The 22434-nt window shown below is 36.9% G+C and overlaps 2 protein-coding genes, 2 non-coding genes and 3 pseudogenes across 8 annotated transcripts; 3 read left to right on the forward strand and 4 right to left on the reverse strand.

Annotated features, from left to right (window-relative positions):
* Window positions 1–31: 31 nt before the first annotated feature.
* Window positions 32–3399, reverse strand: LOC109132205 (disease resistance protein RPS5 pseudogene; annotated as a pseudogene). Its single transcript, XR_015587618.1, has 3 exons — window positions 3325–3399; window positions 837–2894; window positions 32–154 (listed from the first exon to the last, which is right to left on the reverse strand). The product of XR_015587618.1 is annotated as a disease resistance protein RPS5 pseudogene (transcript).
* A 56-nt stretch (window positions 3400–3455) lies between these two features.
* LOC104771235 (putative disease resistance protein At1g12290 pseudogene) lies at window positions 3456–6963 on the reverse strand (annotated as a pseudogene). Its single transcript, XR_015588913.1, has 2 exons — window positions 6836–6963; window positions 3456–6191 (listed from the first exon to the last, which is right to left on the reverse strand). The product of XR_015588913.1 is annotated as a putative disease resistance protein At1g12290 pseudogene (transcript).
* Window positions 6964–9309: 2346 nt separating this feature from the next.
* LOC104771257 (putative calcium-binding protein CML13 pseudogene) lies at window positions 9310–9938 on the reverse strand (annotated as a pseudogene). The gene has a single exon (XR_015588939.1). The product of XR_015588939.1 is annotated as a putative calcium-binding protein CML13 pseudogene (transcript).
* A 1499-nt stretch (window positions 9939–11437) lies between these two features.
* LOC104771263 (uncharacterized) lies at window positions 11438–12542 on the forward strand. Its single transcript, XM_010495771.2, has 2 exons — window positions 11438–11592; window positions 11782–12542. The coding sequence occupies exons 1-2, from the start codon at window positions 11533–11535 to the stop codon at window positions 12364–12366; spliced, it is 645 nt and encodes a 214-aa protein (XP_010494073.1). The 5' UTR covers window positions 11438–11532; the 3' UTR covers window positions 12367–12542.
* A 4129-nt stretch (window positions 12543–16671) lies between these two features.
* Window positions 16672–19014, forward strand: LOC104771270 (IRK-interacting protein). The gene is made up of 3 exons (XR_015588940.1): window positions 16672–16984; window positions 17397–18500; window positions 18593–19014. It is a non-coding gene; the product is annotated as an IRK-interacting protein (transcript).
* A 284-nt stretch (window positions 19015–19298) lies between these two features.
* On the forward strand, window positions 19299–21512 carry LOC104771278 (phosphopantothenate--cysteine ligase 1). 2 transcript variants are annotated; one of them, XM_010495789.3, is made up of 9 exons: window positions 19299–19604; window positions 19686–19803; window positions 19908–19952; window positions 20099–20184; window positions 20312–20364; window positions 20458–20517; window positions 20672–20773; window positions 20867–20986; window positions 21069–21512. In XM_010495789.3, exons 1-9 carry the CDS (start codon window positions 19475–19477, stop codon window positions 21306–21308), a joined length of 954 nt encoding a protein of 317 aa, XP_010494091.1. In that variant the 5' UTR covers window positions 19299–19474; the 3' UTR covers window positions 21309–21512. The 2 variants fall into 2 exon arrangements, 1 of the variants encoding a protein (XP_010494091.1); XR_015588943.1 differs by having other exon boundaries at window positions 19382–19604; window positions 20871–20986.
* Window positions 21513–21661: 149 nt separating this feature from the next.
* Window positions 21662–21879, reverse strand: LOC147946591 (small nucleolar RNA U3). The gene has a single exon (XR_015596074.1). It is a non-coding gene; the product is annotated as a small nucleolar RNA U3 (small nucleolar RNA).
* Between the last annotated feature and the right edge of the window lie 555 nt (window positions 21880–22434).

A 22434-nucleotide genomic window follows, 5' to 3' on the forward strand; every position in this document is an offset into this window, starting at 1 on the left:
GGCTATGATCTTGAAATGAGTACCTTATCTAACGGATTTGAATAACGATAGTTACTTATGGCTTATGCATCTGCTCTCCTGAGTCAGGATTGACTAAAACGAAACCATAAATTCCATCATATGGTGATTGGTGAGTATATGGCTTAGGAACAAGCTTCACCTCGGCAAGAAACAAGTCAACCTCACATTCAAACAATCTAACATAAAAATCCAAAAATATTTCACACACTAAATAACACAAAAAAAAAATATGTGATGCAACAACTACAATCATTAACAGCAATTCCTATAGATGCTTATAAAAACTTTAAGATGAAAAATTACAATCACCATAATAAGAGGAAATGAAGATTTCGTTGTTTGAATGTCTGCAATTAGTGAGAAAAATTAAGGAGAAATCGTTTCAGGCTTGCCACACCAGCATCATTTCATAATGCTTCTTAGGACAAATCTGAGATCAGGTATAGTTGAAGTGCAAACTAGAAATACCAACAATTCTGAGATTCTAACACAGAAGTGAAAAAGAAATTATTGCAAGTTGAGTTATGCCAAAAGTAACCAGCCAGGACAAAACTAGTAGAAACATTCCGAACAGGCCATTTGACAAATACTTGGATGACATCACAGAACATTTGGGTATCAAACTCAAAAAAAATAATCCAGAAAACATGGAACAGAGGGAGACAATATAAAAGGTTAATTGTGTATATACAATCCAATGAAACACTTAAACGACATAAAAGTGGTAAAAGAAAGAGATGAACAGAACAATAGAAACATTGAAAGAAATATTTCGCCGGAAGATTTTGAAAACCAGTTTTGGGTCATGGAGTTACCTCCACAGCTTGCAGGAAGGTAAGAAACGGAGTTCAGTTGCTTTGTCTTCCCACACAACCCTTTCCATCCATTTTTCCTCTTTGTATTTAATGACAAGTTCTTCACCTGTACCTCCACTTGTAGAATCCAATGGAAGCTTTCTGAGCTCTAGGCAATTTTCTTGTATGACAATCAAATTTAGACGCGGAAATTGCAGAGGACTCCAGTAAATGCTCTTAAGTGTAGGTAAATTTCTCAAGCCTAAATATTCTAGTTTTTGAAATGGAGTATTAAGACCTTCCTCCTCCTTTGCAACAGTACACATGGCTTTCTCTTCGCTGATTATATCCTCTAGTTTCTTTAAGGAATCAACTTCTAAATAAGTACGGTTTTGAGCAAACAACAACCATGTCAAATCCTTTAGACCATCGCACCCTCTTATGACAACAGAAGAGAGGTTTGGGAAGCATGGAGTTGTGAAAATTTGGTTCTATCTTTATCTCCCTCATTCCACACGTCCATATCATGAGAAGACAGAGATTAGCCATGGTTGGCAAAGTCAACACTCTGAGTGATTCTTCCTGAATCCCTTTAATAGATACCCCTTAAATACATTTCACCAGCCTCGGAGCATATAACAATTGCTCCATGACCAAATTTGAACTGATCACTGTGGTTACAACTTCTAAACATTCCAAGCTCTGCAATTCCTCTAATAAGCTGAGACCTAGAGACACTTTTGAATGTAGTAGTCCCAATGTTCTCAAACTCGATAATCTCGATATCCCAGTGATACTGCCAAGTCTCCTTGTATATTTCAGATTCAGATGTATTAGCGTTTTCAACTCTAGTAAAGCAATGGGTAGTTGAGGTATCTCAAGGAGATCAACACAGATATTTCGTCTGGAACTCCACTCAGATTGCTATTCCACGATAGATCCAAAACAACTAGCTTCGACATAGACTGGAAAAATTCACCTGATATAGTTACTAATTTGTAGTTTCTTTGAAGGAATAGAGTTCTAAGTTCAGAACAGTTGGGACTCTCAGATATATTTTCTAGATCATTTCCCATTAACGACATTCTTGTCACATTTTTCCAGTTTTTGACTTTCGGAACTTCAAGTAACGCAACACCAGCTTGCACAATCCATCTTTCTTTTTGTTTCCCGAGATCAGAGGCTATCCAAAGGGCCATCTCACATACCACATCATGCATTTTCACTACTGATTTGTTATTTCCTTCTTCAAGCAATAAACAAGCATGGATAAGGGTATTGAGTATCTCATACCCTTGGTTTACTGCCTTATAACGACATTCCTTTTCATCTATGAATCCCTCAGATATCCAGTAGTTGATCAAATCCTCTTTGACGATCTGGTAATCTTCAGGAAATAGAGAGCAATATAGGAAACAAGATTGCACCTGCTCCTTGTTTAAATTACCATAGCTATACTTTAACATAGGAAGAATGTCGTCTTCCATGCCTGAAAATTTAGTGGCAGATGAAGTCAAAAGGTCAACTGCATGAAGCCACTCTTGTACTGTGTTTTTGCACGCCATAGTTTCGCCGATGACATTGAGTGCCAGTGGTAGGCCACGACATTTTCCACTACACTTCCATTTCCTTGCTTGGATACGGGACTCCAACAGCTTGCATATTCACTTTCTCCCATATATCATCCAACAACAACACAAATTTTCGCCTCTTAAGAACATTGTGTATGTTAAGAGCTCTCTGGTTTTCGTTTTTCTGGTCCCATTCCTCGTCCACAAGGCCTAACTTCTTTGCAATGCCTCCTTGAATTTTACGGATCTCTGAAACTCTAGACACGAGAACCCATTTTAAAACATCAAACCCAGCTATTTCAGAAAACTTATTGTTGATCTGCGTGAGAAGAGTGGTTTTGCCTACTCCACCCATACCATACAGACCCAATATCCCAACTCTATCTTTCATTAGACGGTTCCATACCTTTCCAAGCACTGTTTCCTGACCAACGACTGCAAGTTGGATAGGTATCTCTACAACCTCAGCTACTGGAGCTGCCTCAGTGAAATTTGGGAGTTGGGTGAGCTACTTGACCCAAGACTAACACTACTAAACTAACTCGAGAACCTATCATTTCGACATTTAAAACATAAAAAAAAAAAAAAGGCATTATTTTTATAATCCATCAAACAAAACTGACCCTTTTCTTTCTGGAGAACCTATCATCAGATGCACACGAAGCTCTCCTTCCTTGGAATTTAAAGAGAGAAGAAGAGTTTAGGGAAACAACATCAAACTGATTGAAACCAAATCAACACGATTTTACCCGCCGGAGGTGGAGGCGGTGCCGAGAACGAGATGACATGGTCATGTCATGTGTTTCTATTTGATGATATGAAAATTAACTTCGACCCAATTTCTTATTTCAACCGGTCTGAAGCGGACCTTTTTTTTTTCCCTTCTGATTTTTGACATTAAACCGGACTCTGTTAAATACATACACATACATACATACATGAGGAGGTATTGAACTGCATGTTAAGCATTTATCTTGAAACAGAGGAAGTATTTTTTGTTTCTCCTTCACCATTTTAGTATATGAATACATATACACCATTTTAATCTTCTACAGAACCGTTAGACCACTTTAAGGTTAGAACTCTATAATATATTCTCATTTACACAAAACAACGGGAGATGAAAGTTATACAAAATACAAATCCAAAGAACACTCCAAAACATACATCACCGTTGAGAGCATACAAGTTGTTTTTTCTCAAGCTTTTGCTATCCTTCATCGATTATACAAAACCAACTTGCATGATGGTAAAAAACGGAGTCTTGTCGCTTCGTCCTCCCACTCGACTCTTTCTTTCCACTCTTCATCTCCATATTGTATGACAAGTAGTTCTTCACCCGCTACAATGCAACTTTGAGAATTCAATGGAAGTTTCCTCAGCTTTCGACACTTGTTTTGTACATTGATCCTGTTCAGACATGGAAAAGGCAAAGGACTCCAATATATACTCTTCAGTTCCGGTAGATCCCACAAGTGCAGGTATTCTAGTTTCCGGAAAGGAACAATATCATCAGCCCTGGCTGCTTTCTCTTGGCTTATTAATTCTTCTACTTGGCGTGAGTTCCAAACATTGAGATGAGTGAGATTTGGAGAAAACAACAACCACGTCAAATCCTTAAGACCGTTGCAACCAGCTATTAGAACTTTGGATAGATTTGGAAAGCTTGGGCTTGTCAGACTTCTGATCCTTTCTATCGATATCTCCCGCATTCCACATCCCCCTATGAAGACTTCCCGGAGATCGCTTATAGATGGCAACGTCAATCTTCTGACTGATTCTTCGTCGAGGAATTTAATAGATACCTTCTGAAGACATCTCACCAACCTGTGAGAGCATAACAGTTGTTCCAACGCTGAACTTGATATGATTTCTATGGTTAGAACTTCTAAATTCTCCAAGCGTTTTAGCTCCTCCAGTAAGCTTACAGTTAGCCACATTCTTAAATTTAGTAGCCTCAACGTCTTCAGATTCGACAGATGATCAATCCCTGAAACACTCTCAAGGCACAACATAGACTCTAGATTCAGATGCACTAGCTTTTTCAACTTTAGTAAACCAACTGGCAATCTCCCTATGCTTGAATCTGACAAGTCAAGATATCTCAATGAAACCAACTCTGATATTTGCTCCGGTAACCCTTTGAGATTGACATTCCATGATAGATCCAATACAACTAACCTTGGCATAGACCGGAAGAACTCCCCAGAGATATTTACCAGAAGGCGGTTATCCTGAAGGAACAAAGTTGTAAGTTTCGGACACTCAGGACTGCCATTTATCTCTTTAATCCTATTATTCACCAGTGACATCCTTCTCAACACTTTCCAATCCTTCACCTTTGGTATTTCGTTTAGCCCAACACCAGCTCGTACAATACAATTTTCTTTCTGCTTCATTATGTCAGATGCTATCCATAGGGCCATCTCACGAACCACATCATGCATCTTCACATATGACTTGTTGTTGAACTTTTCTCCTTCCACCAATAAAGAGGCACGCACAAGATTGCCAAGTATCACATGGCCTTTATTTACAGCTCCTTCTTTACTTTCATATTCATCAATGAAGCCCTCGCAAATCCAATAATCTATCAGCCGCTCTTTCTCTATCAATGTATCTTCAGGAAACAGAGCAATATTTGAAACAAGATTTGACACTCTCACTTTCCAGATTATCATAGCTGTACTTCAAAATAGGAAGAATTTTCTCCTTCACAGCACCAAAATTTGCAGCATATGTTGTTAAAACTTCTACTGCATGATCCCATTCTTGAGTTGTCTTCTTGCATGCCATTGTCTCTCCAATGACGTTTAGCGCTAGTGGCAAGCCACGACATGCTAGAGCAACTTTTCTTGCGATTTCGGGAATGTCAGGGTGGCTTCTTAATGTGATTTCCCCAACTTTTTTCTTGAACAAATCCCACGCATCAACTGTACCTAAACATCGGACTTCCATCGGATCATGAACCCCCATGCTCGCACATACACTTTGGCAGCGAGTGGTGAATGCTATTTTGCATCCGTTCTCACTTGTTGGATTCGGGATTCCAATCTCGGCTAGTTCCACTCTCTTCCATATGTCATCTAAAAGCAACACAAATCTCTTTTTGCCTAGAAAATTGTGTATGTCGACTGCCTTCTGGTTTTCACTTTTCTGGTTCCATTCCACGCCTTTAAATCCTATTTTTTCGCCAATCTCTTTTTGTATCTTGTGTATTTGTAGATCACCAGACACCACAACCCAAATGACAATTTCAACACCATCATCGGTGTCACAAAACCTATTGTTAATCCGAGTGAGAAGAGTTGTTTTTCCTACTCCACCCATGCCATATAGACCAATAATCTTAGTTCCATCATCCACGAAGTGGTTCCATGCCTTTTCAAGAATTGTCTCCTGACCAACAATCGTAGGCTGTAGAGGCCTTTCCTCAGCTATAGCTCTCACAGCTGCATGAGCCACCTCTTCAAAAATCCCTTTAGATTTTAAGTCTTGAACCACATTCAACATCACGAAAACCTTTTTTCCGTAGCAATAGCTCAATCTTAAGTTTTTTGAGCCAGCACCATAAAAACACAACCTTTGAAGTTCAGCAGTTCTACTACTATTTAGATCATTGAATTGGGATTCGATAGTCTTGACTCTCTTAAGCCATACCTTGATTTGATGAAGTCTTTGTAGACCTCTTTCTTCTGCTGTCTGCACCTTACACAGCAGATCAGCTCGTACAGCCTTGAGATCTTCCATGGCTTCCTCCAGAGCCGTAAGATTCTCCTTGAGATTATGAATAAACCTCAGTTTTCTGCAAAAGCATTTACCGAGATGGTTCAACAATTGATCGCATGATACTTGAACAGAGACACAACCACCCATCTTGCACTTGGCACACAAAGAAAGATTCACATATGCAACGAGGAACCTTAATCTTAGACTGATAATTAGTAAATGAGATGTGAAAAAATTAGTTGGAAAGACAAGAAATAACTCCCCAACTAAGAAATTTGCAGGAAAAAAAATGGTTAGAATGAGTCAACGTCTTCTTCTTTTGTATGGTAGCATCAAATTGATATGTAATATAGCAAAATCCAAAGAATATGACAGTTGTAGAAACAACTACAGTAGCTATGTCACTTTCATTTCTACTATAAATAAATGAGGAAAGTGCCAACGAAAACAGATCTTCATCTGTATTTTGACGCTTAATACAACCCCGTCTTTTTCAAAGGCACAACAAGTTAATTCGTAAAGCCATACCAAAAATAGTCAGCGCTGTTAATTACACCTTAGCAGACTAGTTAACTTTGTCTTAACAAATTACAGGAACTGGCTCAGTCATCACAATAAAAAAAAAGGTTCTTCGCAAAAGAGCTTCATTCACATGACTACATAGCACATAAGGTCGATGCAGAATTCTGATAAGATAACCGTAATCTTTGAAATGAGTACCTGAACTAATAGCTCTGGAACACGGAAGTAATGGCTTTTCCCAACCAAGAACTGAAGCATGAACTCAATCGTGCAAGATTTACCTCCCTCTGCACAAAAACACGCATTCAAGCAATGGCAAGATGCAATCCAAAAACATTTCAGATCAGTGAATCTAATTACATAGTCGTCAGATTAGGCCAAGTAATTAAAAAGTCTCTATCCTTTCCAAAGCAGAGGGCTTTTATCAGCTTTGGACTCCAGTAAGTTACCCACCAGAGATGGACTCAGGATTAAGGATAGGTATGTATGGGCGGAGTAGGTAAAATCTTACTCAAAGCTTGCGAATCTCAAATGCATCAATTCAACAAAATTCATGGTTGATCTGTTTGAAAGGTGTGATTTTGCCTACTCCGACCATACATACATACAGATGCGTAATCCCGAATCCATCTTTGATGAGAATATGACTCCCCCCTTTGGTTGGTTCATAACCCTTAACAAACTTGATGATCACACGACACTGAGACAGAGGAACATCAAACTTATCCGTGATGAATGAAAAGATACAGACACAGAACGAGGTTTGATTTTAAAATCATCAAGAGAAACAGAATGTAGAATTTGATGATCCCTAAAGTTTCAGTCTTTTTACCCTCTGCGGAGACGATTCTATGTAGAATTTGTTTCATCTTCCCCATCCCAGCAGAGCGAGCAGTGGGGGAGTCACCTATGTCTTCTTTCTTCACGTGGTGCAGCCATATCTTTGGATCCACTAAGAAAACAAGGAGGGCCTACGGCCCATATATCAAAACGGTGTCGGGTTTGTGTGTGTGTCTCTCATTAGCTCGAAGTCTCTTTGATGAGATTTTTTAAGAAATTTTATTTTACTGTATCATTTGTTAGTTTTATAATTCAAGCAAGAAAAACTAGAATTCTTCAGCTGTGATTTGCCAAACGAAAAGTAAAAATTTCAAACTTAAAATCATTATTGTTTCTTAATTATCCTCTTCACACTTTCCATCCAAACTAAACTATGATGATATTTAGTGTACGGAAATAGTAACGACCTTGCGGGAACTAAAGAGGACACAGGTTGAGATAAGAGTCGTAAGCACTCCAAAACACACACACACCAGACATAGAGTATAAGCAAAACAAAATTAGAGTGTTACTTACAAAAAACACTTGCACACACATTCGAAGCATCATCATCATTCAGAAAAAAAAAACCGTAAACGAGAAGAAACAAAGGCCGTAGAGCAAAAGAGCTTGACTAATAGACTCCAATGGAAGAAGCTTTATCAGCTTTATCAGTGGACTATACAAAGACATAGGAATTCAGTGGATGACAAGTTCTTCAATCCAGACAACACTCTTTGAATCAAACCGAAGCTTTCTGAGCTTTGGACATCCTGATACTGTATTTTCCCTCAAACATGGAAATGGTAACGGTTATCATACAAGGTGAGGTTTTTAAAATTCTGATACCTGCCTCCTTTCATCGAAGTTCTCATTTCGTGCCACGAATTGGGAGACTCCATGAACTCGGGATTAGAGAATCTTTGATTCATTACATCGACTCTTGTTGTCAGTCTTCTTAGTTAACCGATCTAAACCCGACATTGTATGTTAACGGAGTCAGAGGTTGTAGTGAACCAAAATTTTGGGTATCATTCTCGTGCTTATATGTTACCTTTCTTTTCACCACTAAGATACTTTTAAATTTCTTATCATTTACAAGTGGTATTCATTAACGGAAATATGGTTTTGAGAGATTTGATCATCACACAAATCACGGTAGTAAGAAGTCACAGGAACATGCAGAGTATGCATATATATCTAACCAAAATTTGAAACTTGCATCAGTTTCAAAATTTTTGTTTCACCTGAACTACAATGTCAAAAACTACCATAACAAGTAACTGAACTAACATGTCAATGCCATACGCTAAAATGTGATTGCCTTAAACCATGAAAAACTTCTCTGTTATCCCCGTTACAACATACCAAACAAAATAGCGACATCCAACAGCATATGAAAACTGTGCTAAGAATATTAGACAAGCATAACCATAAGAACGACACAAGGTCTCCTAATCATTTACTTTCCATATCAAATACCAACAAAACATAGTCGTCCTAGGCAGTGATTGAGAATGGTATGGTATAACAAGAAGATAGTATCTCATTCAAGAAGGGCTATCATGCTTAACTATGACTAGCTTATATGATGCAGAAACATGATTATGTACATTGGAATCAGATTAGATTACTTGATCCACTCCAAGGAATCACAAAGGCATAAATGATATTTTTTTTAGAAATTTAACATTCTTAGAGATTAGATAAAGATAAAAGAGGAATCACACAGACATCATATTCCATTAAAATTGAAAAAAAAAAAAAAAAAACCAAACATGAAGAACATAATGAAGTTAGTAAGCAAAACAACCACAAATGACAAAAACAAAGAATCTCTCAATTCTTAAAAATTTCAAATTTTTCCATAACAAAGAAGATTAGATCTCACTTAGCAACCATCCTTGCTATGAAATCTTCATACCGGATCCTCCCATCGGATCCAACATCCACCTCCTTGATCCACTCATCGAACTCATTAGGCTCCAGCTTCTCTCCAATACTGGTGAGAATATGCCTCAGATCCGCTACAGCCACGAACCCCGTACCTTCCTTATCGAGCACTTTGAACGCGTCGCGTAGCTGGCGATCGAACGGCTCCGTCTTGAGATGTTTCGCCATGAGATCGAGGAATCTGTTGAAATCGAACGGTGACGAGAGGCTTTCCGATGCGATGATGGATTTGAGCTGGGCTTGGGTCGGGTTTCCTCCTAGGGATCGCATGAGGATCCCGAGCTCCGACGGCGCGATTTTGCCGTCTCCGTCTGTGTCGAATAGCGTGAACGCTTCCTTCATCGACGAGACCTGATCGTCGCTCAGACCATCTTTCCCCATTCTTCGATTCTTCCGGGTTTTCGGGTTTGATTCCGGGTCGGGTGTTTCTCTCTCTCTCTCTCTCTCCTTCTTTTGTACAAAACGAAATTGAGATCGGAGTGTGGCGTTTGTAACTTTTTAAGTAGAGAGGTATTGATACGACACCGTCTGTCTAAGATTCAAAGCCCAACTAAATCTGGCCCATTTACCTTTAATAGCCGAACAGATATAATTTTGTCTTAACCAATCATATTAGTGGAAATTTAAAGTTTAGGATTTGAAAATGAACAAAGCCTTTTTCCCCATAAAGTCTTCATATGTTTGCTAGCTACAAATTAAAAAGGAAATTAAATATTAATAGGATCATTTGAGTGGGTTTGCAAGGTTAGTGTTTTAAGTGCTTTAACAAAAAAAAGTGTATAGGGGTCATACAAGTATGGCAAATGAAATCGCTTCCACGATAAAACAAATGATTAAGAGTTGAGGAAGTGGGATAGAAAGAATAAACATGACCGAATTAATAGTTTCTTTAAGCCATAGCCGATCGAGTCGTTTTCAAAGTCACATAGGAATTATAAAAAAAAGGTTTGATTTGTCCCACATAGTTGGATTTATGGGGTACAAAGACAATTTGGTTAAATGCATTGGTCACCATCAAATGTATATAGCATATGATATCATCATGTGATTTAAAAGGTGCCTTCCACTTGAATTATTTTCACATGTTTGAGTTCTATATATGCCTTTATTATCTTTTCTTTGGTTTTGCTTTGAAGTGTGATTCACTTGTTTGAAATTTTTGCATTATCCATGACAATCCCCCATTATCTCTAGATTGAAAAAGTATCCACACTCCTTATCAACGATCAATGAAACATTATCTATTATATCCAACTAAGAAAAGATAACTCAAAGTGTGTATACTGAATATTCACGTGTTGATACCCTTCATCATTAGTATAGGAACATTTTTTTTTTGTTAGCTTAATCATCCACTGCTAGTTTTCTTAGGCGATGAAATAAAATCCGGTTTTGTTCGATCATGACATATTGACATATAACATAGTAGTTTGTATAAGTTTTGTCTTCCAAATTTAGTAAAATGCATGTTATTCATTAGCATTGTTTTTTATTTGAATTAGCATGTAGGGTGATATTAACTAAATCCAAACTACCGTAGGAGATGAAAAATTCAAAACTTAACTACTTCAACAAAAAAAAACAGTAGATGAATCGTTTAAGACTAAATATAAGATTAACTAGTTAAAATCTCGTTAGCCTACACATGTCAAATTCGTCTAGAAGAGTGTCAACGTCGACAATCGAGAAACAACCTTATCTTTAGAAAACACTCAAACAGAAAAGAATGAGACAACGAAACTTAGTAATCTCTTAGAAAATTTACCTATCACTCCCAAATATTACACATTTTCTAAATCTAACCTTTACACCGAAAAATTTAAGATAATAGTACTCTAATTATCTCAGTTAATTCATAACAGATGCATTATCTATCCCCACTCGCTGATTTTAACAGCTAAATCTGGGGTATTTAATTAAATTCGATACTATTGGGGTTAAATCAGAAAAAAACTAAAATACATGGGCCATATCCATAAAATACGAAACGAGACTTTTCTTATTGTGTCTACGTCGTCTATAAAAAGCAACCTTGAAGCTAAAACCCAAACAAAGAAGAAGAAGAAGAACCCAAGAAACGTGAGAGACTAGGAGAGAAGGCGAAGAAGAAAAAAAAAAAAAAAATGAAATTGGTTTGGTCTCCGGAAACAGCATCCAAGGCTTATATCGACACCGTTAAATCGGTAAGTTTTTTATTTTAAATTTTCCGGCGAATCGTGCCGGAACAACCCCTATTTCTTATCATTCACAAGAACCAATGATTTCATTTCAAAACGATGAAAGATTCGATCTTTACCCCAGTTTTGGAGAACCCAGATCTTAGTTTTGTTAGATATTCGTAAAATTTGAGATTTTTTTTTTGTGTTGTTTAGTGCGAGAATCTTGAAACGCCGGATGCGGCGGAGCTAATAGCGGCGATGGCGGCGGGATGGAACGTGAAGCTGATTGTTGAAACTTGGTCAGACGGAGACGCAATAGCTTTAAGTATCGGCTTAAACGTAGCGAGCCAACACGCAAACGCTAAACACATATGTATTGTACAAAGCTCGAGATCAGAATCTGCTTATCTCCAAGCCATTAAAGAATCTTCTTCATCTCCCTTGAACTTACCAGAGACGATCGTCGCTGAAGAGCCTGAAAAAGCCATGAAGGAGCTACAAGGAATCGATTTCTTGGTCGTTGATTGGCGGAACAAGGAGTTCGCAGCTGCTGCGTTGAGGAACGCTGCGTTTGGAAGCAGAGGAGCGGTTGTGGTTTGTAGAAACGGGTGTTCGAGCTTGAGACGGGTTTTGAGAGACCGGAACGTTGTCAGGACGGTGACTCTCCCGGTCACCGGAGGTATTGAGATTGCTCATATTGCGGCTAGGAACTCATCAGGGAAGAGTGAGAATAGAAAGAGGAGATGGATCACACATGTTGATCAGAGATCAGGAGAAGAACATGTGTTTAGTATCTAGAAAGTAACAGACAGGTACAATTGTGAGACATAGTTTATTGGATCTTAATGTATATGTATTTGTACATATGATTCCATAGATGTCATTGTAATTGGGGAAAAACATGTTTGTCTTATAAATGTGATCGTTGTTATGTGAGGAAAGCTTACATATATATGTTAAGAGATTAAGCAAAACTAGTGTCTCTGTCTCTGTTTGTCTCTCATTTGCTTTTCACCTTGCTCTCTCTTTGTCTATCATTATTGAACAGTTGAACACTATAGAGTGATGGGCTTAAAACAGTTATTTAGGAGTGCTTGAGCCCATTACATTACTAATACTCTCCCTGACTTAGGAAAAGTTACAACCTCTTAAGTGTAATCATATGCTTGCCTTTTCATTCAAGAAAAGTAATTGGTTCCCACATCAGTTCTTAAGAAAATGACCTAAAGTGATTTGGTGGTCCGTTACCGACGGTGATATCCTTATAATAAGTGGGTTAACTTATCTTCTTTATATATTATGTTAGATCCATCTCCACTTAAAATTTGAAATATGTTTACATGATTTATTAAGATGAGAATGGAAACATCACATCATCATGCAAATACCACTAACAAAGTGGGATTTTAATCCATTAGATCAGTCATATGATTCTAAAAAGCATTTTATGAATCATATGCGCTTCTAACTTCAAAACTAAGAAGCAATGACTAGATTGATTCATGTCGTTTATATGATATGATGATAGGTTTTTTACATCTAATGTGGGATAGTATTACATAGTACTCCAACCAAAAATTAGATTAACTTCGAACAAAACAAAATCATAATAAAGAAACTCACGTCGAGTCATGGAATCGTGACATTTTCCAGTTTGAGGTTTCAATGTCGATAATGTGAACACGAGAAATCAAAGGGACAAGAGATAGAAGCAAGCATATAATGGTTTAGTTTGTCGAGATATTACCGGTTAAAAAGGTAATATCGCTATAGTTTAATCCAATATCTTTCATGGTTTTGGCTTCTATGCTTTAAAATGCTTTTCGTTGGACTTTACCGGCTAAACTCTAATCAATCAACACAAAACCTAACTATCTAAAAATAAACATATGCTAATTATGGATAGTTTTTTTTGGTATTATTCTCAAATATAAACACAAAAAGTTTAAAAATACAAAAGTGAAGAAACAAATGACTGAAAAAAGTGATACGCGTACGTTCAGAAAAATACAAACATGGGCAATGAAAAAATATAAAACAGATAACGTTTGGCGTTTGTCGTGAACCCTAGTTCCCTGCGGTGTTGGGCTGTCCGGATCCTGAGCAGGTCCGTCTGACCATTATTATCATGCGTTTCATTAAATTTTTTTATTTGCAAAACAGGCCAAAATGTTGATCAAGAAAAAAAGGAGAAAGAAATGAGAAAGGAAGGGAGGAGAGGTAAGAAGTGCGTCACGTGCACATGATCCAACCGGTGTGAACAGAGACATGTCACGCAAAGTCAGCCATTTTTCAGAGCCCAAATCCAAAATCCCCATTTAAAATAATTATGAGCTTTCAGACTATCTTACCCTCTCTTTCTCCCATTTATTACCATCACACGCCCCTTGTTTCCTCACTTTTGTGTCATTGTGTATTAATTAGCTAAGCTTTTTCTTTTCCTAATCAAAACTTCAAGCATGATATATACATTCGATAAATCACGTACTCCAATAGATTATAGATACTTAATATCCGTTTTTGAATCTTGTGATTACCATTCTAGGTGAACTATGAGTTGAATGATTGTTATAACCTTCATGTTTTACCGCTACATATATGCCATATATTGGTTTTGATTCTACATGAATTGAATCCTTTAGTTAGCAACTTAGCATTGACTAATACCTTAGTATGCTGAAAACTACATTAATCAAAATGCTTTTTTTCCCCTTACTTTCTCAACTCTCATGCTTATGTATTCATTTCAAAACAACAATCACATGAAATATAGAATGGGAATTAAAGTAAGTTGTGGGAGCTGAAAGAGAAGACTGACCCAATGAATAAGGCACACAAATCTAACGAGTCATAGGCCAAAAGATGTTTTTGTTTGGTAATGTGGGTCAACCAATATCATAAATGAGGTAGCTGGATTTGCATTTGTTGCTCTTCTCAAAAAATTTAATGTGACAATTCCCCCTACTCTATATTTATTACTAAGCAACAAATCATAAATTCAAAAGTTGATATCTTCATTTTAAGCGATTTGATGTGTATGTTTTTCTTACATACATGCTCACGAGCGAGCTCTCTCATGAATTATGGAAGTTCATATCTTTATTGTTTATTAATGAAAAACAAACATCTAGCTATCAATCACAATGGTAGATATATGTAATGAATATTATGGTACAACTGCGAAGCTTATGTACGTTGTGAAAATTGTTGAGTGAGGTGAATTTTGACGGTAAATATTCACATCCCTATAAAACAATTACTCTCTAATCCAATCAATAATGTAATGTCATTTTTTTTTAACTCGTACCAACCAGAGCTCTAACCTAACGAAAACACATTAGAAAACAATCAAAGGTTTGTGGAATCATTTAAGAAAACGAAATCCCCTTTTTAGGTTATCCTTACCAAACTTGAAGCTAAAGATATGATTTGCAGTTTGATTCTTGAATTAGTTTTTTTTTGTAGTCTTCGCTATAAGCTGGTTTTTTTTTTAGTTTGCAGTTTCCACTGTAATGGGATCTGAATGGTAGCAGAATTAATTACACCAAACTTGCAAACATCAAATCTATTTGCAACCCAATGTGCATTTACTGAAAGCAATTTTATTTTGTACATTTCTATAAAAAAGGAAAATATTGAAAAAAGGAGAAAAAAGTGCTTATAAAATCTCTTCTTTTTTTACTGACATGAGATTGTCGTTACTCCCATAACTATACACCTACGTTTACGTATAGCTTTGTTTGTACTTATGTATAACTCCAAGTAAATACGTTCACCAAGACATGTAAATCAAATTATCCGATGAGTAAAGTCTTTTAATTACCGACATAAGATTGTTGTTATTACACCCATGACTATAGCTTTGTTTACGTACAGGTTTGTTTGTATTTTTTTTTTGTATAATTCCAAGTATTTGTTCACCAAATACATAGGAAATCAGATCAAAGTAACCAATGGCCGCCAACCGTATGTTTAAAAACATAAAATTGAGTGGGGCACTTGGGATTAATAGTCTATACGTACGTACATTATTGTATATTTAAGTCTTAGTAAAATTTACGTCTTAGTATCTAATGTGTAAGTATCTATGCGTATATTCTCTTTAAAAGCTCATAAATACATACAAAATTCGTGGGCAAATGTAAAATAGCTTTTAGCAAAAATACTCTGATTGTTTCAGAAGAAATGATCACAAGCTGACGAGATGAACAAAATTGATGGTGAGAAAACAGAAAAAGAGAAACCTGATTAAACATCTCTTTTACATATCCAAGGAAACTATAATCATTACAGTCGATATAGTCATACACACACACGCACACGTAAATTTAGATATTTGAGTTACAAAATTGAAAAAAAAAAAAAAAAAACATGAAAAGTGACACATCCACTATTTTGGTAAAAGTTGGAACAAATGAAAAGAAATAACGCCAATGAAACAAAACAAATGCTGATGATCATTTACAAAAGTATACTATATACTATGAAATTTATCTGATATACACAAAGTCATAGTTATTCCAAAAGATAATACCATTCTATATGATAATTTCAAATTATTATTTTTAATGTAAAAAATGAGTTATATTTTATTTAAAAGTGCGGAAATAAAAGTTGGATTCTTTACGTTTTTATCGAAAGTTCAAACCATGTGTCAAAAAAAGTATAATAAATTTTTTGACGGTTTTCTAACACGCGTTAATTTTAGATCGATACAACATCTTTATCTAAAACAAATTCTGTTTCAGATTTGTAAGTTTGTAATTAATTATCTCATAAATAAAACTTGGATTCTTTACGTTTTCTATCAAAAGTTCAAAACCACGTGTCAAAAAATAGTAATATAAAAGTTTGACGGTTTTCTAATACACGTTAATTTTAGGTCAGTACAATATATTTATCTAAAACTTTAGAAAAAGATAATTTTATAGAAACAATGTCTTGTTTTCTACTGAATGTACTGTTGAATAATAGAGGAATTTGTTCTGAAAATAATATGTGATTCAAATGTATTTGTTTTGGGAAAAATAATATGTGATTCAAATGTATTTGTTTTGGATAACAAAACATGACTAGTAAGAGCATAGTCTTCATTTTGGTATTGAGCTTGAACTAGTAAGATGGAAACAAACTTTAATATTTGACCAAAACTTACAGGAAAAAAAAAACCAAAAAAAATAATAATCATCACTATTCTAGTACTCCTCTTTAAATTATTTTTATTTACAAAATTGACTTGATAAATAATTTATATTATCATATGATATAGTGTATATATAAAATAAAAGTGAGATATTAAAGCAAACCCAAAAAAAAAAAAAAGAGAGCAAAGGAAAAAAAAATGGCTCCTTCGTCTTCATCGTCTCCTTCCAAATCTCCTGTTCCATCTCTTCACCAATCCCTTCAGTTCACTCCTGTAAGTCATTCTCAAAATCCTTCTTCTTTGTTTCCCGAGATAAACGCAAGACTTTGTTCACCATAGACGAAGACCACACAGACTTCAAATTTGTTTTGCTCTGTAACAGATTAAAGTGTTTTTATATTCTTTCTTTCAAAATTTGTAGAATTGATGAAGTATAGAGCTCAAATCTTCTTGTTCTTGAGTGTTTTTCCTACGTGTTACTCCTTAAACCCACAATTATTTTCTCGGAAAAATGAAGGAAAAGTCGAAAGAAGCAAGAACTGTGTTGCCTTTTCGTTCTAAAGTTTCTTCCTTTGATCTCAATGATTCCATTGGAATCTCGAATCTCTCATTTACAAATCCAAAGTTTTTGTTTTTTTCTCTCAATTTGGCATAATTTTCATTTTTTTCTCTCTGTTCTTTTCAGATTCTAGAATGCGAAGAAGAAGACCTACAAGAAGAAAGATACAAAAACAGAGCAACCCCAAGTAGCGACGGTGGTTCTTCCGCCACACCAAACCACCACCACCGTAACAACCACCAACACACTCTTACACCTCTCCACCACAACGGAAAACCCTCAAACAGAAAACGACACGACGACAACGACGAAGACGACGGAGGCGCTGTCTCTTGCAACAAGTGTCGACCTCACCACTCTCACCGTGACAAATTCTCAGTCGTACCTCTCGAAAGCCACAACAACCCTTCCTTCATCTCTAGCCCCAATCTTATAATCAAATCCATCTTTCAATCCCTCACAAGGAGAAGCCCCAAACCTTCCTCCGCCACGGCGTCGCTTCCTCCGCGCTCTTCATCCTCCTCTGCCGCTGACGCTTCAAGAGAAGAGCAGTGGCGGTTAGCCGTGGCGGAGCTTTCTCATAAACTGATCCAAGCCACGAAGAAGAAAGAAGACGCGGTCATAGAAGCTTCTAGGTTGAAATCATCCATGGCAGAGCTCGAGAAGAAGCTCAACAAGCTCGAGATTTATTGCCACAATCTCAAATCGGGTCTTGACGAGTGTAGCAACAAGAAACAGAGTGTTCCGATTCGTAAAGACGGGTTCAACGACAGGATCATTCAGCAGTTCCTCGTCTCTGTATCGGAATCTCGATCTTCGATCAGAGCTTTGAGCAGATCTCTCGCCTTGCAGCTACGAACCGTCGGTGGGAAAGTCTACGAGAGACTCTCTCTTCTTCTTCAACCTTTCGATGTAAAGATCAACTCTTTCGCAAAGAACCCTAAAAGTCTGATCTTTTACCTCGAAGCGATTCTGAGCAGAGCCTTCTTCGAGGATTTCGAAGCTTCCGGGTTTCAGACTAACGGGTCGACCCGGATTTTGAACCCGATTGATCGTTGTGAATCTAATTACGCTTCGTTCAATGTGTTGATGGAGCTCACGTGGGACGAGGTGTTGAGCAGAGGAACTAAGCATTTCTCGGAGGAGTTTAGCCGGTTCTGTGACCGGAAAATGAGCGACGTCGTTTCGATGCTTTGCTGGAACCGAGCTTGGCCTGAACCGCTTTTACAGGTAAGCAAATCGTTAAACCGAGCGGTTAATAATGATTTATTTTCAAAACTAATTGGATTGAACCGGGTGTTTTTTTAATAATGTTCTGGTAGGCTTTCTTTGGTGCGTCGAAGAGTGTTTGGTTGGTTCATCTGTTGGCTAATTCGGTGAACCCGGGTCTGCAAATCTTTCGCGTGGAGAAAGATGACCGGTTTGATCCGATATACATGGAGGAAACTGGTGGGGAAAGGTTTAAGAGTCTGGTTAGAGCTATGGTTCAGCCTGGTTTTTACGTCTATGGGAGTGTGGTTAAGTGCAAGGTGGTCTGCAAGCATTGCGTCAGCGACGAGGAAGAATTAGTAGAAGACCGTACGGTCAAGGAATGTAATAAAAGCGACAAGAGTTTAAATTAGCATCTGTAGCCCGTTAGGAGGTTAATAACGTACGTTGAATAAGGCAGTTATAAAATTGGTGGGGTTTATGTTTTGTCTTGTGAGGTTGTAATTAAAAAAAAAAAATCAAGTGGCTTTTGCAAGTGAATAGTGTAAAACTGTTTGGTTAATGACTTCGGTAAGGGTATAAAACTTAAGAATTAACTGGTTTGTGAAGATTTGTAGTTGTTGTTGTTGTCAAAAGTGATTCATGAAAATTGAAAAGAGTCTCTTGGATTTGATTACATTTGTTTTGTCTTTTTGTGGCATCTAATGGTTGTCGTCACGTGGATCATGCATGTATATCTATAATTACAAACATACTTATATACTCCATCGAACTTCTCAAGTCTTGTTATAAATAAGTTGTCCCCATTTGCTAATTTCTGCGGGTAATATCACTATGGGCCGTTATGAAGCCCAATATATAGGATTTTAATCATTTTATGATCAGAAGTTTGAAGATTCTCTGAATAATAAGCCCAACTTTTTTTTTTGTTTTTGTTCTTCCAATCACTCAGATCAGAGTAGTTCACTAAAATTCAGTTTGCGATTTGGATTGAAATGAGTTCGATCTCTGGGTTGGTGGAAGATGAAATCAGTTCGTTTTTTGAATCGTCTCCACCTCTGAAGAACAAGGAAGAGATCGGAGCGAAGCTTAATCAGTTCATTGAGCTGAATTCTTCGCGCCAAGGTGAGATAAGAGTGACATTTTGATGTCTGGATGATGATGATATATAAAGATGGGTTTTAATATATATATTTTTTTTTTCAGGAGAGAAGAGGAGGATCGTGTGTGTAACTTCAGGTGGAACTACTGTTCCATTGGAGCAACGATGCGTAAGGTATATCGATAATTTCAGCTCTGGAAATAGAGGTGCTGCGTCTACTGAGTAAGAAGAGTTCCTTAGTCTTTTCTTTTTTCAAATTACTCTTAATTCTAAAATCGTATGAAATAAAAGATTCTTGAATACAAAATTGGATTTTTGATTTTAAGGAACTTTGTCAAGGCTGGATATGCTGTGATCTTTCTATATAGGAGGTATGTAACTTTAGTTTAGTTTTTTTTTTTTTTTGTGATTCCTATATATGTATATAGACTATGGACTATAGTTGAAAGATGAGTTATATTATATATGTATGATGGTGCTTCTTGATATCGGGGAATATTTTTATGTGATCTTTTAGGGGAACTTGCCAACCGTTTTGCCGGTCTCTTCCCGATGATCCATTCCTTGACTGTTTCGAGTTTCCTGATGCCAAAAATATTCGAGGTTCTTCGTTACAACATCTTTCTCAATCTTTACCTTTTAAGTGTAATACTCGGTTATGGATATAAAGTGCCGGTTTCACTTGGTATGGTGTCAAGTCTTTGTTCATCTTTTGATTTTATTTTTTCAGTTCATGAGTCACATTCTGAAGCTGTGAAGATGGCTGTTATGGACCAGCAAGCTGTATGTGTTTTCTTGTACAAAAGAGTTTTTATTTTTTTTGTTTCTTGTTTTGTTTTGAGTCTTGTGTAGTAACATTGCAAATTAACATTGCAGGCAGTAGAAGAAGGTCGTTTACTAAAACTCCCATTCTCAACCATATATGAATATCTCCAGGTTCTTGAATCTTACACCAGCTACTCTAGTTATCTTTCTTGTTTTGTCTTGAAGACCCAAACAAACCAATAGAATTTCTCTTCAATAGAGCTGCAACTGAAAATTACTTTCTCGTTTGTGAATGTTTCTGGTTAATATTGGGGATACAAAACAGATGTTGCGGTTGATGGCAACGGCATTGAAAGATGTGGGTTCATGTTCAATGTTTTATCTTGCTGCTGCTGTATCTGACTTCTATGTGCCTTGGAATAGCATGGTAAGAAGAGTCTCATATCCCTGTGACTGTGATTAATAATGGCTACACAGTTCTCGTGTCAAAGTATAATTTATATATTTCTGATGAAACTAGACAGAGCACAAAATAGAATCAGGATCTGGTCCTTTGGACATAAGACTAGCTCAAGTCCCTAAAATGCTTTCAATACTGAGATCAAGTTGGGCTCCAAAGGCTTTCTGCATATCATTTAAGGTCAATTTCTTCTCTCATCTATTCTCACTTGTATCAAATTCTCTAAAAATTAGATAATTGATACGGAATCCTGCATCCCCAGCTTGAGACAGACTCAAAGATATTGATAGAGAAGGCTACAAAGGCTCTACAAAAATACAAAGTGCACGCAGTTGTAGCCAATGAGCTGTCAACGCGCAAGGAAGAGGTTGTGGTTGTTTCAAGCAGCGGTAACGTCGTGGTGAGACGTGATCCCGGCAAGCCTGAATCTATTGTAGAAGATAATCTCATTCGTCTCATCGTAGATCGACACTCAACTTACATCAAAGAATCTCACACTTGATCATCTCCTTCTAAGACGAGAAAAGTTTCAATCATTCATTCACAGACATGTGTTCGATGTGGATATGATGTGTATGAGTGATACCATAAAACTATTCAAATTTTTACACTTTGTTATGTTTTGTTTTTTCAAATGTTCGGACTATATGAATAAACTGATCCTAGAATTAAGTTTTTGATTCAAATAAATGAACTAACTTATGTATTTGTTATCCTGATAAGGCTGACTTAGTCCGCAAAGAAGGTTCGACGTTTGGTTTACTGATTCAAACTGCCGGTTCGGGTCAACAAAATAAAAGACTTGAGGATGAAAATTGTAGTAAAAAGAGACGTCTGAGAATGAAAAAAAAAAGGAACCTGTCAGACCGCCGTGCGACCACCCCGGCAAGGTAGAACCGAGCCGAGTAACGATCCTCTACAGCACCGGATGCATCCGAAGATGATCGTGGCCGTTAATCACGCTCTGATCGCACGGTCATGGTTCATCAACCAGGGTTAGGGGCCTGTCTCCTTAGAAATCAAGGAAACAGAGGTACGAGCCTATAGAACAGATCCTGTTCAAGTAAGGTCGTGACCATTGATGGTTTCTCTCCATATATAAAGAAATTTGCTTTCTATAATCTGTCCGATGTGGGACTTTGACACTCTTATTTCCACACTAAAACCAAACAGCTTATGACACGTGTAATTAACTATTTTAGAAATTGAAAGTAAATTTAAAAATCTGAAATCCAACTTGTTTCCTCAGTACAAAGCATCATAACATCTAATTCAGTTGTCAAAAAGAACCGATTAACTACAGAAAGAACCTATTCAAAACGAGCAAAAGAAAATTATTTTTTCTTTAGCTTCAACAACCAAAGGCTTTTCCTTTGGTGAGTCCTTTAAGAGATTCCTCTCGTGTGACTCCAGCCAAGGAAATCCTAAGAAATCGATAACTTGTTTCTCAGTCGAGAGTTTCAGACTTGCAGTTCCTCTAGCACCCTGAGATATAAACATTATCAAAGGTTCAAAATCATCATCCATTCACTTTAAAACCAATTATATAAAACATAAGTCGTGTTTGGATATTCTCCCTTACCCGGTTACTACCAAAGCTGTGAGTAGCCGGGAATAGTCCAGGGTCA

The sequence above is a fragment of the Camelina sativa genome, chromosome 3 (assembly GCF_030686135.1).
Source record: "Camelina sativa cultivar CO46 ecotype springtype chromosome 3, ASM3068613v1".
Classification (NCBI taxonomy): Eukaryota; Viridiplantae; Streptophyta; class Magnoliopsida; order Brassicales; family Brassicaceae; genus Camelina; species Camelina sativa.